This window comes from Centropristis striata, chromosome 22, assembly GCF_030273125.1.
Source record: "Centropristis striata isolate RG_2023a ecotype Rhode Island chromosome 22, C.striata_1.0, whole genome shotgun sequence".
In the NCBI taxonomy this organism is placed as follows: Eukaryota; Metazoa; Chordata; class Actinopteri; order Perciformes; family Serranidae; genus Centropristis; species Centropristis striata.
The window spans coordinates 4,645,197-4,661,922 of NC_081538.1; the positions used below are offsets into that span (position 1 = coordinate 4,645,197).

The window sequence follows — 16,726 nt, forward strand, 5'->3', positions numbered from 1 at the left end:
AGGTTATGCAAATATAAAAATGCTTCTTTGGACTCTTAAGTGGATTTATTGAAGTTGTTTCGAGGTGTAAGAATTTTAATATAAAACCAGGGTTAAACATTAATAACATTAATAAAGCTCAGCATTAGGATATAAATGCTCATGTATGGAGTGATTAAATTGATGGCAAACTAATGGGGAGAGATACCAGTTCAACAGTAAGCTGGGAAGAAAATTGGATACAGAGACCTCAAACAATGTGCTCAGATGTTCTGAACTCCACAACACAGTTTAAATAAATAAAAAGCGGAAGACAGCGAGACCTGTTCAAAAGTTAAAAGGCATTAGCATTCGTTGTTTACACAGAGTTGATTCCACTTGACTGTAATGCCTGAGAAGTAAAAGTGTTAGTGAGCTGGTCCTCTGTGTGTGCCGGAAGAGTTACCACTCAGATACACAAATCAAGTGGTATATTTTCATTAGCAATGTTCAATGTGACTTGGGAACATGACTTCATGCTGCACTTAGAATAATGATTTAATTCATGAAAACAGCATCAGTTTGTATATTTTCTTGAGGTTTACAACTTGTGCAGCAGAACTGCTTTTAAAAATGCGGCAGTTTAAATTAGCCTGACTTGAGACATTAAACATTATATACACAATGCAACTCAGCATGAAGTCAATTCCCAAGCCTTAAAAGTTTTCCTGCATGGTTAGGCATTAATTCCAACTGGTACCACCTGTGCCTGAAAATGCTACATAGAAATGCATTATGTTACTCAGACTAAATGGTCCAGGTGGATAATTATGTTCAAAAGTTTTTACAAGATCATCCATATTGATAAAAGGACACATTTTGTAGAACATGATTTGGATTTTAAAGCAAACTAATGAGGTTTTAATTAATAGTTAGAAACCCCTGGCTCCCAAATACTGATATTTTTGTGGATGTCACTCATGAATTCATTTATATAAATGCATTAAAATGTAAAAATTCGTTTTTTAACACACTTGATGGTGTATTTTAAATTAAATGTACTGATTTAAGTGAGTATAACGTGTTAAAAGTGACACACAGGAAGAGAAAAAAATTACCCTCAACATGCTGTTTAATTTCACCTTCATATTTCTCCAGCTCACTTTATGTGTATTAAAGAAGTCACTGAGCTGAAATACTGAGGCTTTATGTGTTTCTGTCAAATGTTCAAAACCGGAAATATATGTTTTTTAATCTAATCTTGTGATTTACAATTTATACTGCACAACAAAAGTCAAAATATAATACTAAACATGGCTTTTCCGCTAACCTTGCTGTAATAAGGGAAAGCATTCCCATCTGTTACTGTTTAAATAGCTGATGCACTAGGAAGTTCTAAGATTGAAACCCACACGGCTTCATAGCAACAACAGCAGGGTAACAAGGGAGCAGTGAGATTAAAAACCACATGATACCATCCACTAATCATGTTCTAAAACCAGGATGTGGTAATTATCATCTGGAGGAAATTAAATAGGGATTAGGAATATACAGTTTAACATCAGTGAGCAGTTATTTAAAAAAAAAAAAATAAAAAAAAGGAGATTCAATGCCTAAAATGTACAGAATTCAGAACCAATCCCATGCTACAAATAGTATGATACTATTATAATATTACATATAGGCTCATTTTTATCTCTAACGGTGCAGAAATAAACAGAATGAAAAGTTTGAAGGTTAACTTTATAAATGAAGCGATAAAGCCTTGGACTACTCAGTCAGCCTTAACTATTCTATTCATTGGTTCTAGGATATAAGTAGTCATACACAGATTTGTACGTTGATTAGATCAAATCTTCTGCAGTATCTGACTGACTGCAGAAGAAGATTCTGTTTCCTGCACTCTACTGCATTGCACTACATCTATTCCTCAGCTAGAATAGTGGACCTACCCTGGGTTTGAAGGCGATCAGTTTAAGAATCATCTCCACAGTGAAGAGTCCAGTGAAAAGCATGTTGAGGATGTTCATGGCGTCGTTGAAACTTTTGGTCTGTCCATGATGCTGCAAAGACACACAAACAACTCGTCAATGTGCATGAAGAAAGGGAATGTGTGTTTCTTTATCTGTGTGTGAGACTCACCTGCATGGCCAGACAGATGGTGTTGAGAAGGATAAGTGTGAACATCAGGTACTCAAAGTAGGTGGAGTTGACCACATACCACACCTTGTACTGGTAAGGGTTCTTGGGGATGTAGCGACGCAGCGGACGTGCCTTCAAAGCATACTCCACACACTGACGCTGTGAGACACATACACAATCAAGTGAGCATGCATAAACGCACATTGGTCTTTAACTTTTATCTGTTGATGTAGTGCCTAAACTCCTCATCACTCCGTCTCTCAGTACTCGGAGCATCATGGAGGAAAAACTCTAAAAACTAGAATTGTCTTTTGGCAGTCTAAAAAAGCTTTTTCCAACCCAGACTACTCTTCATCGTCTGTGTGCGTTTCCATGTTCTTGCGGAGACACGGATCATCACAGCTGCAGGGACTTCGCCTGGCTCCTTCTTTAAGCTTTAGTCTCATCTTGTGTCTGAACTGCTGCAGCTCCCTCCTGAAGTAGTTCAGCCGCTAAAACTCATGTTTAGCCTCTGCAGATTTTCCCATGTCTCACCCTACTCCCCGGCCCTCATTCCCTCTCATTGTGCCTCCTGAATGACAAAATGACTAGACCCCGACATTAACTTATGTTGTAATTTTATTTAGATTATTTGTTCTTTTTCTGTCTTACTTTTTGTAGATATTGGTGCTTGTTGTGTTTTTTGTAAAAAAAAAAAAAGTCAATAAAATGTTTATCACACAAAAAAATGACTAGACCGCAACAAATATATGAGTTGACAGATATTATTATTATTATTACCAGGTATCGTGTATATGCTGTCCAACTTTTGCTGTAATTTTTTTTACACGATATATAATGCAGAATATGTTGCTTGGTGCGATTTAGAAATGGTGTTAGCCATTAATTTGTTTCTTATTATTTTTGTTTAAATAGTCAGCAATTGACTGAAATTGAACAGTAATGATTTATTTCGCTATTTATTTTATTCTTATTTATTCTTTATTTTCTGTTATCATTTATAGAATTGGCTGATGATGTAATACATTGTTTGTATAATGTATAATAATGTTTAATATTATTTTCTATTTTCTAGTGCTTTCTACATTTGTAGTTATTGGTGAAAAATCTGTGTCGTTTTTTATTCCAGCTCACAAAATTACTATATCAGAAACCATATCATTATTGATGAATTTCCCTCCTGTAAAATCAGTACTGGCATCTGCCTTAAAAAATCCCATATGGATCAAACTGAGTCACTTTCTTCTTCTGTAAAATGAAACATTCATGTCCGTCTTCCTGCTAAACAAAAGCATAAAAACTGCAGTTTTTCCACACACAAAAGCATGCACAAATTCAGTAACAGTTGATATAAAACAGACCTGGTTCTTGTCCAGCTCACAGTTCTTATATTCTTGCTCTCCTTGCTCCTGGAATGTGACAATGACGAAACCGACGAAGATGTTCATCATGAAGAAGGCGATGATGATGATGTAGATGATAAAGAAGATGGAGATGACCACTCTGTAGTTGTAGATGGGCCCGACGTCCTCAGCGTGAGAATCTATGGCCCGGTACAGTAACCTAAGGAAGGGCAGAGAAAGTGGAGGAGAGTCATTAAAGGAACTGAGGCAGAGGGGGTAAGAAGACCACAGTCTGCATACAGTATCGGAGATCTTTTGTACATGAATGCTGCTGGTAAATGTCTTAGAATGATTGATACTGTTTATCATGCTTCTTTGAGGTTCATTACTAACTGTAAGATGTCCACTCACCATTGTGAATTATACTCTCGGGTAGGATGGCCTGCTCTGGCCACTCGAAGGGCTAGTCACTGGTATACTTTCATTTATAAGACAATATTGGGACTGCTGCCTTCGTACATTTGCAGCTTAATTACTGTGAGAAATGCAGGATCTTATTCTCTTCGTTCACAAGATCAATTGTTGCTTTCTGTCCCTTCTGCTCGTACGGAGTTGGGTAAAAGGGCATTTGTTTACTCTGCACCTTATGCATGGAATATGCGCCAGAAAGAATGGAAATTAACTGAATTTGTTTCTTTGAGCACTTTTAAATCCAAACTAAGAGTTATTGAGGCCAATTCCATAACATGCACTTGTTTCTCATGATGTGTTTAAGGTCTGTATGTTATGTAAATATGTAACTGTATTCTGTGTTTGCTGCCTCTTGGCCAGGGCTCCCTTGAAAAAGAGGTTCTTAATCTCAATGGGATATTCCCTGGTTAAATAAAGGTTAAATTTAAAAAAAAAATGTGTGTGCTCAGTGTTTGTATGGACACTCACCCTGGCCAGCCCTCAAAGGTCGACACGGCAAACAGAGCCATCATGCCTTGCAGGACGTCATCAAAGTTAAATTCGCTGTTCTCCCAAAGTCTCTGGGACCTTTCAGGCTTCCCCACATCACCATCCTTATACATAATGTAGAAGCCCCTGTAAATACAAGCACACACACACATTCAAATATTTTATTCAGTACTTATTAGGGGTAGGAATCTCTCTGCACCTCACCATTTGATTCAGATTCAGAGGGCTAAGATGCAATTATAAAAGGATTATCGATGCATCTTGAAGTGACATATTTTTTTTATTTCTATACAGAATTGATTTTTTTTTCTCACTGGCAATTTGCTACTTTTAAAACACAGCATATTTATGAATAAAACTCTATAAAGCAGCTTGTGTACGTCAATCTTTCTTACCTGCATTCTGCCTGAGTTTGTTTAGAGGTGTCCGTGCAGGAGAAGAACTTGCCCTGTTGGTAAGAATATAGAAATGTAGTACTCAGTATTGAAAAAAAACAAAACATGATCATGATATTATCACTGATTATATTTCACAGAGCCCCCTTCTTTCCTTTTTACCTTAAAGAGTTGTACTCCAATACAGGCGAACATGAACTGGAGCAACGTGGTGACGATGACAATGTTGCCGATGGTCCGGATGGCCACAAACACGCACTGCACCACATGCTGCAAAAAACATGAAAAATGTATAATGAGTATTAAAGTTTAGCTTTTTTGTTAAGAAGAGAGTATGTGCCTAGTACGTGTTGTGTGTTTTTGTATGATGAGAACTTTTATATTAATAATTTAACCCATAAGAACCCATGGTCACATCCGTGTAACAAACACTTTAAATCTTCCAGAATCTCCCCATATTCAGCTTTATGCTTCATCTTAACTCATTAAATCTCTAAGCGATGTATACTCAACACCCTGGTGTGGGGGTCATGTGACTTTGACAAGAAGTGACTTCTCCAAAATGTTTCTGTGACTGGAAACAGAAATGTGAAAAATTTCAAAAAGCTTATTTTTTGTTTAAACCCATTTAACAATTCTACTCCGTTAATAGGGTGTCCTGTATTGCATTTAACTTGTTCTGACCATATTTCTTGAACAAATTAAAGTCCAAATTTTGATATATGTTATGGAGATGCAAAAGAAAAAGGCAAATTTGTGTCTCTGTAAGCAGAAAATGTGTCTAGTTTTTTTCCCCATTTTTAAAATAAGAAATATCATAAACATAAATACAATAAACGCACAATGTAACGTATATGTCACATCAAAGATCTTTGACATTTAAGGGTAGTATTTTTTTTTTTAAATATCAGAAATGTGTTCTATGTGGTTCACTTATAGAACACATCCTTAAAGGATTACTGGGTCTGGGTTCTTATGGGTTAAGTACAATTTTGTGATTGTACTTACATGCATAAATTTAAGTAACATTTTCAATGCAGGACTTTTACTTGTAACAGAGTATTTTCCACTACTCTACATGAGTGACTGTTCTGACCTTCAGTCCCTTGGCTCTGTTTATGGCCCTCAGTGGTCTGAGCACTCGCAGAACTCTCAGGATCTTCACCACATTAATTGCACTGGACCTAAAAAACACAAAGGGAGTTAAACTACTGACCAGTCAAACTGATTGAACACACATTTTTACCATTGAGACAAACTTGCACACAACACACACATTGAACAGCAGTTTGCTAACACAAACTGTAGCACGAGTCAAAGAAACTGTAGAGACAACACACAAGCTAAGGAAATGAAAATGAATCAAGATACGAGTAAACTGGACAACGGAAGCCAAATCACATCTGGAATTCAACGAGAAATATGATACAAAACAATGTTTTTATGCTGAAAAGCAATAAAATATATTTCAAACTACCTTTCCCACTATAATTAATGATATCTCAGATATTTAAGAGGAGACTGGAAGACGTGCACATTATTCTCAAGAAGTAAAAATCAGGTGGCTCAATATAAAAATACTGATTCATAGTTCAGTTTAGTACATTTTACTACTAAATGACTATCATGTACTATATTTGTTTTTTTAATTGTTTTTTGTCTAGTAGCGCCTCCCTGGACAATAGCCATATTTCCATTAAAGTCAAATTGAATTTTGAAGCAAAATTTTTAAATGATGCATTGAAGAAAATGCGAATTAATGATGTTTCCATCAACTGGTTTAGAGCGAATAAACAAAGCTGCATGAACGTACTTTAGCCAGAAGATGGCAGTGTAAAGTATTGCTGTAGGCTAATCTGTTAGTAAACGGTAGCAGAAGAAGAGATTGGGCAAGAGAGAAAAAAATATTAATCATAAAAACGTTGCTAAACAAACAACTTTGGCCACCCATGAGAGAATATATATCTTCAGGAATTAGATTCAATTAGGCAATTTATAATTGTTCTTTCACGTCAGCTCTACTTGATATTCAGAGCCGAAACAGCTGATCAGTCATGTGAGTTAAATGTTTGCTACGTAAGAACTTATTCACAAAAAGCATGTCCATTTAGTGCATTAACTATTTTCGAAAAAGACACCACCTCAAGTGAGCGCAAAAACTTTTATGAACATTTTCAAAAGCTTTTCTCATGCAAATCTTCAAAATGTGCATCGAAATTCGTTGATGGAATCACGGCTATTGTTTAAGACACTGATTAGTTAAAAACATCAGGTTTTGGACAGTCTCACAAGGGACCAATAATCATAAATTCTGTCATTGTGAGTCAGTTTTTTATAAGTGGGGACATATATTGTCTGCAATTAAATAGCAAAAAAACAACATAGTAAAAGTGCTATCTTATACAACACACACACGCATACATGTGATTAATGGACAAACAGATAACAAGTACAACACAGACGGACCAACACAAAGACACAAACAGACATTTACAGGCAGACAGAGAGTTACTGTGCTGGAAGAAAGTGTCAGTTCAAACCAAAGGTCAAACAGTGTGACCTTTTAAAGGAAGTGGTTAGGAAAAAGCTTGAACATTGGTTCTTCAGTAATCTGAACTAGGCCTCCCTAGTGTAATTATTATCATTTGATGTCTACAAGTACAAAATATGCTAAAAATTGAGCTTGTAAGTATCTTTTAATCGTATTAAAGTGTGCAGTTATTCAGTTAACTGAAGAACAAATAGAAAAACTTTTTCCTGCAGTGTCACAAAGGTAGAAGGAAGAAAGTGTATTCAAAATGTCAATGCATCCTTTTCAGGGAGTGACTTTTTAGATGGTTAAAGGAGTGATTTAAGGGGAGTGACATTACTCTGTGTCGACTTTTAAACAGAGAGTAAGGAAAGGACCCGTTGTGCAACATTTTACACAGGAAGGTAAAGTTCGAAAGGTAGTTAAAGGTAGTTCATGTGGGATTTCCATCAACAACATATCACAGTCAAACCAGCTGTGAAGATATCTTATAGCGACAGTACAATCCATTGAAATGTCAACTGAAGCGTAACTTTTAACATGTTGCAAAAATATAAACTGTATATACTGTTGTGTGTGGTGTCGTGTTAATTGACTGGGTTGTAGGGGAAGATTAACCTGTTAAAAAGTATTGTCAAACTACCTGAATTTAATTATTTTCAAAACCACCAGACTCCTTTGACAAAACATTCATTTTTCCTTGGAGAAAATAGGAGTTGCTGGTCTACAGCTGCTTTGATCAGTCTTTTTGTGTTATTGTGTGAATTTCGTGAATTTGAACTAACCCTTTAAAACGCCAACGTCACACAATAACACAAGCCACCTAACCAATCAGACCAGAAACTCTATTGTTCTGCTGAGGTAAAATAGCTGCTTTTGTCAATGGAGTCTGGTTGATTTGAAGAGAGATAGCAAGGAAAAATGTTTAAAATACGCGTACATTTAAAATGATATTGATATTTTTATCTGGGCCTTTTTTTCGGTAGCTAAAATGCTGCTGCCCCTGTCCACAACAGTGCATTACTTAATTTCCGTGCCGGTACTCCTGCCTGCTTCACTATTCTGCTCACTATGAATAAGCACCTCATACAACCCCACTTCAATAAATCCTAACTACCCCTTTGAATGGAAACACAGCACGAGAGATACATATTTATAGCATTCTGCCCACAGAGATATTTCATCATTGGATATAAATAGCAATACAAACAGCATAATATTACTAAGACTGCTGTAAAAAGCTGTTTATAGACACTACTAAATCCAGCACCATCACAATGAATTTGACTGTGATGTATTCAAGAAAAATCCCACACACTCGCTACTTTTAACGGAAGAAACCACACGTTTTAGCATCAAGGTGTCATTTCTATAGCCCAGGAGAGTTCAGTTGATCTAGTTATATATGAACTGAGTTTGAGCAGTCCCTAAATATATGTCAAACAATAGATAAGCGCATTAACATTTACTGAATATGACAGGTGAGGACAGTATTAGAAGACCCAGGGGTCCCCCCCTCGAAAAAAACATTATCTTTGGTTCAAAACCAATTATGCTGATGCCTGTAAAGAGGCATTTTGGTATACATCAAGTACAAAAGCTTGGATTCATAATCGCAAATCACCCATTTATTATGAAAACAGTGTAATCCCACTGGCCTGATGATAACAGATCACAAGATTGCTGTCTCGCGTTTCCTTTCTTGTGTGCCCTGAATGAGGCTTTGACTAAAACTCTCCAAGACCATAGAAATAACCAAAATCAAAAGAGTGACAGTTTTACACAGTTAAGGTGAAGGTCTGTTAAGGGGGTTATTAATGCGGACTAATGTGGACTTACGTCGAGAAGTCTAGTCTATTAAGAATTAGAGACAGAGAGTGTAGCATTACATATTAAACATCAGAAATATCACAGCATTTCAACGAGTAATTTGCTGCAAGAAATAGAGAACATATTTAATAAACATCACAAAGAGAGAAAAGGGATTGGGAGTAATGAGGTGTAAAGTTGTTAGAGAATAGAGAGAAGTGTGAAGCATGGGGCAATTTTTTTTAACACAAACGTTTCCCCACTTTACAATTTGATTTTGCGTGTTCTTGGGCTGGACTAATGTCTCCTTCACTAGTCATTATTTGGCTGACTAGTCCAGTCGTTTCACATATAAAATAACACAAATGTGTCTTTGATGATATTGGAACTGATGTTGTCGCTTGGATATGCTGCCAAATAATATTGGTGATATTAGTGCACACAATTTAGATTTAAATGCAAAAGCAGCCAATGATTAAAATAGGACCACGGCATAAAACATGCATCAGGAAAGATTAAACTGCACTCACTGTATTCCAGAGGAGATGAGGGACACGCTGACCACCACCAGGTCCAGAATGTTGAAATAGTTTCTACAGAATGAACCTTTGTGGACGAAGGCCCCATAGGCTGTCATCTGTGGGGGTCAAGGTTCATATTTTAGAGTCAGCTAGAATCAAATCACAGTAGTGAACATAAGGAAATTAAATAGTATCTGCAAGTAATGCCGAGGACACATACTTTAAGTTGTAATAGACATGTTTTTCGTGCTTTAACTTATTTTAACTTACTTATTATAAAGCAAATGTTAATGCAAAAAGTAATCACTACAGAAATTAACACCCATCTGCGCTCAGATTGGTCTTCTACAAGCCATACTTCCAATGCAATTCTGTCTGCAGCTTGGTCTGATCTCCCAAGGAAATGAAGGCTTGATTACAGCACAAATGTCTCCCACACTAACAGCCCTTAATCTATCAACTCTTAGCAGAGATGATTTTGCTAAGAGGCAATTCAACCAAATAGCTTACAGTAGCTATCCCCAGGTAGGACGGGCATTTATTCTATGTAGAAAGCTCCATGACTTGAGGGGGTTTGAAAACCGAAGCTAGCATTCTTTCTGCTTGTTCAGTAAGCAACAAAACTTGCATACTTATAAATACTAACAAGTCTTTCACTCTACATTCATTTAAGCACTGAGATCAGGGATTCTCGTTGTTATTGTTGGTAGAGGAAAACTCTGAGGAAAACGGAAAGAGATCCAGTTGTTTTTGCAACAGCTAATACCATTTGGAAATGCTGTGGAGGATTGTGTTAAAACTGTTTCTTTTTCCACTTGAAAGTCAGTTGTCAATATTTTTGCTGTCCTGATGCAGCAAAGCCTTAATAGGTAGATCGACCAAGTTGTAACAAACAAAAAACCCTTGTTTTTTAAGCAGAATAGGCAAATATCAGCAGCAGTCTCTATTGATATGTTGCATGTATGAACTGTACCACTTTAAGATTATATGGCAAACTTATATATGATAAACATTTGAGCACTACCTTAAGAATGATCTCGATGGTGAAGAGTCCAGTAAAGACGTGGTCTGCATAGCCCAGGATCTGAAAAAACAACATCGTAGTTTTATGTTTCGAGGTACAATTTCCAGGGTACTGCTGGACATCTGTCTTCTGTCTTTTGGTGGTTTTAAGCAGGAGGTGTCAGAAAACCACACAACAACATTCCTGCAGATTGAAAACAACATTCAGTGGCTTTTTGAACCAAGGTTGTACAACATGTTGGAGAACAAGGCTGAATCAATTCTGCAACCTTCAAAACCTACCTCAGTGAAAACCGACTTGACATTGTTGTCATTTTTTATGGTCCACCAGTAAACAACATGAGTGTTTATAGGTCTAGGCTTCCATGGAATTGTTTACACAGTTGAAATACAGAGAGAAACACGAGGACGTGCAGTTCTTCGGAGGTTAAAGCTGAACTTGTGGTCAAGTGTAGAACAGACCTGGATAACTTCACAACATGCTGAAATAATAATGCTGAGGTTCAGGTCTACGGATAATGAATGACTAAAATAGACTTTGAAAACAGAGTGGAATCTGAAAAACAGGATGTATTATCTCATTAAGGTTTCAGGCAAGGGTTAATTGAGGTAGACTAATATACAGCAGCCTATACCATAGCCAAGATAATACAATAAAACAGATCTCTATTAGCCCCCAGGGGATCGGCTCACTGAGAGATAAACAATGCACAAAAACAGATACAGCGCACAAAGAGCTCAGTCTTTACATTGAATTACACAAAAAAGCATTAATTTATAAACAATATGGCTCTGTTTGTGTCTGATTGGTTCTGCAGTGTGGATGTGTCTTCCATAAATACAAATAGTCTATGTTTTGATTTTCTAGACTTTGGCTGTTTGCTGCTTTTTGCTGGAAATTTAAAGATGACATTTTTAATTAATATCTATTCTTAAATGTGAGGTTAACAAAATGAAAACCCCTGAGTGGTATGATTTTTTTTTCAAACATATTTCTATATGTGTACAGTATAAATAATGATTAGTTGTCAGCTTAGTTCAAAAAAAGTTCAGCTAACAAAACAAAGCTTAATAGGCGTTTCACATCTTCTTAACATGAAGTTAATCACAGTACAGTACTCCGGATGAAATCTCATTAAGTGTAACAGGCCAGTCACAATAAGCTTTGGTTCCTCTATATGTTGCTGTCAGCTATAATCCATTTAGTACAGACTGAATGCGTGTGGGCAACTAATGATGACTGCAACATTTGCTTCTGTCTGTGCCTGGATGTATATTCTGCCTTATATGTGTATAAACTGTCCTTACACTGTAATACATGTTTTTTTTTAAATTGTTTGTGTTACCTGGTTTCTGAAGGAGTCGTTCTTGACCGGGTCCTCTGCTGCCAGACTGATGCTGCTGAGCAGGATGAAGAAGAGGATGAGGTTGGTGAAGATGTTGTGGTTGACGATCTTATGGCACAGAACCCTGAATCTGTGCAAAAAAAAGAAAGCGGGAAAAACAGATTTGAGTCTCTTGCTACAGAAATAATAGGACATTTTATATGATGAAGAAATGGGAATAAAGAGGATGGAAAAATACAAAGAGAAACAGACCGAGATCAGAAGGAATAGAAGAGAGTGGGGAAGAGAAAGAAGAACTACAGCGTCCTCTTACTTGTTGGTGTGGCTAAAGACGAAGAAAGCGCGGGCCTCTGGCATGGGAATGGCCTTCTCCTTCAACTGGATGTCGGAGAGAGGCCGCGGCCTTGGGCCCACTGGCATCTCTGGCTCTTCATCATCATCGTCTCCTGATGAAAGGGAGGAAAAGGATAACAGTGACTGTAAATAGGAGGAAAAAATGAAGACCAAAAGTCTAAGAAGAGGCTCACCCGGAGGAAAAACTGCACCCTGCTGATACTGAAATAGATACTAAACTAAAACAGGGTTGTTCAGCCACCTTGTGTGTTTACATGTTGGAAATACCAAGGCTTTCAACGAGGCCAAGAGGCAATGTGGCAAAAAAGCAGATAAAAGGCATAATTTTTGATGGATAGAAACAAAAATATGTTAAAAGTGTTAAAAAGCTAAGAATTACATTATCAGATGTCTGTTTTTTTGCAGTAAAAAGTAATTTAATGGGGCTGTTACATACTGTAGACCTTTGTTATTGCTGGCAAGGCACAAGTTCCCATTTCCAACCATTCATTCATTTAATCATGTCTCCATACACACAGTATACACATCTGCTTTACCGATGTAATCATTGGCAGGATATGGGTTCTTCTCTTCACTCTCATCTCCACAGTAGTCGTCCATGTTAATCTGCAGATGGAGAGCATTACAGTTCATTTATTTCTCTGACAACATACACTACCGGTCAAAAGTTTTAGAACACACCAATTTTTCCAGAATTTAATTGAAAATTATGCAGTTTAATGTCTCAGTGTACTCAGAAATTAATGCACATTTGCAACATTTAAAATTCTTTATTGAGCATGATAGTGTTTTGAAAGTAAAAAAAAGATTCAAAATCACATTTTATGTTGGACTAAAGGACTAAAAAAAAGACACAAAATGACCAAAAAAAGACACAAAATGACAAAAAAAGACACAAAATGACTTACAAAGACATGAAAAGAATTAAAAAATGGACAAAATAGCCCGAGACTCCATAGAGTTAAGTTGTTAACCCATTTCTTGTTCCCTGAAAAAGGCCTACTTGTATAATTCTGAAATGTACATTATTTTTCAGTTTTGGTTAAGCTTACCTTTTTATATTTACCTCTGGCAGTTCACCACTTACCTCTGTACCCTTTCAAACTGTTCATTTGACTTGAACTGCTTGAATTTCAATAAAAAAATGGAAAAATTGGGGTGTTCTAAAACTTTTGACCAGGAGTGTACACTTGCTGGTGCTTACTGTGGCTACTTTCTTGATACGTGAGTGTGTTTGTACCTTAGTACCAGTGTTGGTCTCTCCATCGGAAGTGATGGACTTCAGCTCGATCTTCTCCTTCTTCTCCTTCTTCTCCTCCTCAATCGGCGGCTTCTCGTTGGCATGGCGCTTCTCTGGACTGGCCAACCTGGAGAAAGAGGGAGGAAAAGAAGATTAGCGTCTAACTTCTAACCCTAGCAACATTACCCCTATTCTTATCCACTGGTGTGTATTGGATCACATTTAAATTAACACCAGAAGGACAAAATAAACACTTATTTTCAGCAACGGGGAGTATTTCAATCACAGTGGGTGGCTGTGCTGTGAAAATAAAACCAAATGGATAGTGAGCAGGCAAATGGTTGTTTTCCATCACACATTTTTCCTCGGATCAATACAGGCTGCAACCAAAAAGGAGACGTTTAATGATTTGTGCCACAGAGGGGGACACTATCTTCCTCAGCCGCACTAAAATCTCACATTACCATTGCTGACAAATTACCTTTGTAGGCAATAAAATGCTGAAATCACCCAATAAAATTGGTTTAGACAGAAAAGCAAAGCAGGCAAATGTCACCCTGTCTTTAAAATACAATAATATGTTTATATTCTAATTGTTGAGCATTTTAGTACTTTGATTTGAAGGCTCCATTATTAGCATCCTTCAGTGTCTCTGGGCCTTACTGACTCTGCAGCTTTCTTAACTCTGACTTCCTCCATCAAGATTTTTTGGTGTTTGTCAGACCCAGAAACAGTTTTCTTTTCTTCTTCTTTTCTCAGCTAACTGTCTACTTGTCTTTTTTCACTTTACCTGGCCAGTTTTTTCCTCTCCTTCTCTTCTTCCTCTTCCTTCTGGGCCGATGTCAGGCTCTCAGCGTCTGCCAGATTGTCGACAGCGATGGCCAAGAAGACATTCAGTAGGATATCTGTTCAGAGAGGTGAAGCTAAGGATGTTGCTGACATATCTGATCATCAGTCCGGTTGGAGGAAAACAGTCCTGGTCGGCTAAGTGAATACTGAATCATCTTTTAGTACAGCCTGGTCTCCCTATTAACGTTATATTGTCCTTGTTTCCAGTTTTTCCTTTTTCTTGTTTCAGATATTTCACTTCCTGCCTTTTCTGTGTCTCCCACCTGTGTAATCAGTTTCACCTGTCGCTCACTACCCTTTCTCCGCAGTGTATTAGTCTTTTGCCAGTTCATCATAGCTATTCCTTGTTTGTTTCATGAGTTTTCAAAGTGTTGGATAGATGTCGATTCAGCGTATCACCTCTGGTTTTTCGTCCTATCATGGAGTGCTTACCCATGTACCAAACCCTCCCTGCAAGTGAAGATTTTGAATTAAAGCTCACTCGGAGGAAAAACTGCACCTTGCTGATACTGAAATAGATAATAAACTAAAACAGGGTTGTTGAGCCACCTTGTGTGTTTACATGTTGGGAATACCAAGGCTTTCAACGAGGCCAAGAGGCAATGTGGCGAAAAAGCAGATAAAAGGCATAATTTTGAATGGATAGAAACAAAAATATGTTAAAAGTGTTAAAAAGCTAAGAATTACATTATCAGATGTCTGTTTTTTTGCAGTAAAAAGTAATTTAATGGGGCTGTTACATACTGTAGACCTTTGTTATTGCTGGCAAGGCACAAGTTCTCATTTCCAACCTGTCGCTCACTACCCTTTCTCCGCAGTGTACTAGTCTTTTGCCAGTTCATCATAGCTTTTCCTTGTTTGTTCCATGAGTTTTCAAAGTGTTGGATAGATGTCGATTCAGCGTATCACCTCTGTTTTTTCTTACCCATGTACCAAACCCTCCCTGCAAGTGAAGATTTTGAATTAAATCTGCCTTGTGTTTTTGAGTCTTACTTTTGAGTCCATTGTCTATTGGCACCAGTGTGACACCTTGCTGTAATTAAAAGGCATTGAACTCAGAGAGATAATCAGTGACCTCCAGCTAACAGTTCTGGCTTCTTGAATGTATCCCCATGCACAACACACCCTTCCATACTGCAACTGCATCCTAAATAGGGGTTGGATTTTATTCAAATCACAGTCAGTCATATTGTTATCCGCTTGATAGGATGCAATTTAAAAGAATCGGGAAACAAGTTTAGCTGTCAATCTTTCCTCCAGACTTTTTCAGTGCTTCACTCATCACCCCTCCACCTCCCTCTAGATCCACATTGTACAGACTGCTATGGGGCTACTTTATTGAGGCAGGATACAGTTTCCACAGATGAAGAGGATGATGAAGTAGATGCAGACCAGCATGCCGGGAAAGGACGGTCCACCGTACGCCATGATACCATCATACATCACAGAGTTCCAGTCCTCTCCTGTTAGGATCTGTGGAGCAAGAAATACACGGAATAAAAATCTTACCTGCATGAAGAAAATCTTAAAAAAAAGTTTAACTGGAACGAAACCTCACCCTTGTGACAGTGATATATTGCATTTCATTTCATTGTTAGATTAAATGACTATTTGTACTGTACAAATGGAGAAGACAAAGATCATCATTTCAAGGACACGAGTTGAGAATAGAAGACAAGAAAAGCTGTATCATTACCTGAAACACAGTGAGCAGAGACTGGGGAAAGTTGTCGAAGGTGCTGCGTCGGGTCTCGTCGAAGTTGAATTTTCCGCCGAAGAGCTGCATGCCGAGCAGTGAGAAGATGATAATGAACAGGAAGAGCAGGAGCAGCAGGGAAGCGATGGAGCGGACAGAGTTAAGCAGGGAGGCCACCAGGTTGGACAGAGAGTTCCAGTATCTGGAGGGGGGAAAATCCAGTTTTTATAGGTGCATGTGGAAAAATAGAAACATTTACTGGTGTAAATGGACACTAATAAACATGTATCACTCAAAAAAAAAGTTATACTTGCAAATAAAAAAACAGAAATGCTTCCTTTCGGTTTCAGAGACATTTCTCTCTGATCAATCAATGAACTACAATGTTTAAACCTTCTAATGTAGGCTCAGCTTACTTGAAACAAAAAAAAGTACTATCCACAACTTCTTTCAAAAGAACCAAAAAAGAACAAATTGAGTAGAGCCGTGCTGTGACATGCAGTGGAAATGCTGCATATGTGTGTCTGTGTGGTAGGAGAAATGGATAATTAAAAAATGTT

General features: G+C 37.5%; 1 protein-coding gene across 1 annotated transcript in view; it reads right to left on the bottom strand.

The window, feature by feature from the left end:
* Positions 1-16,726, bottom strand: part of cacna1c (calcium channel, voltage-dependent, L type, alpha 1C subunit) — a 226,639-nt gene that overhangs the window by 31,549 nt on the left and 178,364 nt on the right. Inside the window, exons 16-31 of the mRNA XM_059325882.1 lie at positions 16,167-16,368; positions 15,823-15,943; positions 14,412-14,526; positions 13,622-13,748; positions 12,918-12,987; positions 12,341-12,473; positions 12,028-12,157; positions 10,683-10,742; positions 9,668-9,774; positions 5,895-5,982; positions 4,961-5,068; positions 4,799-4,851; positions 4,383-4,529; positions 3,462-3,663; positions 2,101-2,259; positions 1,911-2,021 (exon numbers count right to left, since the gene is read on the bottom strand). Coding sequence (XP_059181865.1) covers positions 1,911-2,021; positions 2,101-2,259; positions 3,462-3,663; positions 4,383-4,529; positions 4,799-4,851; positions 4,961-5,068; positions 5,895-5,982; positions 9,668-9,774; positions 10,683-10,742; positions 12,028-12,157; positions 12,341-12,473; positions 12,918-12,987; positions 13,622-13,748; positions 14,412-14,526; positions 15,823-15,943; positions 16,167-16,368 — 1,933 coding nt within the window. The remainder of the gene's footprint in view (positions 1-1,910; positions 2,022-2,100; positions 2,260-3,461; positions 3,664-4,382; positions 4,530-4,798; positions 4,852-4,960; positions 5,069-5,894; positions 5,983-9,667; positions 9,775-10,682; positions 10,743-12,027; positions 12,158-12,340; positions 12,474-12,917; positions 12,988-13,621; positions 13,749-14,411; positions 14,527-15,822; positions 15,944-16,166; positions 16,369-16,726) is intronic.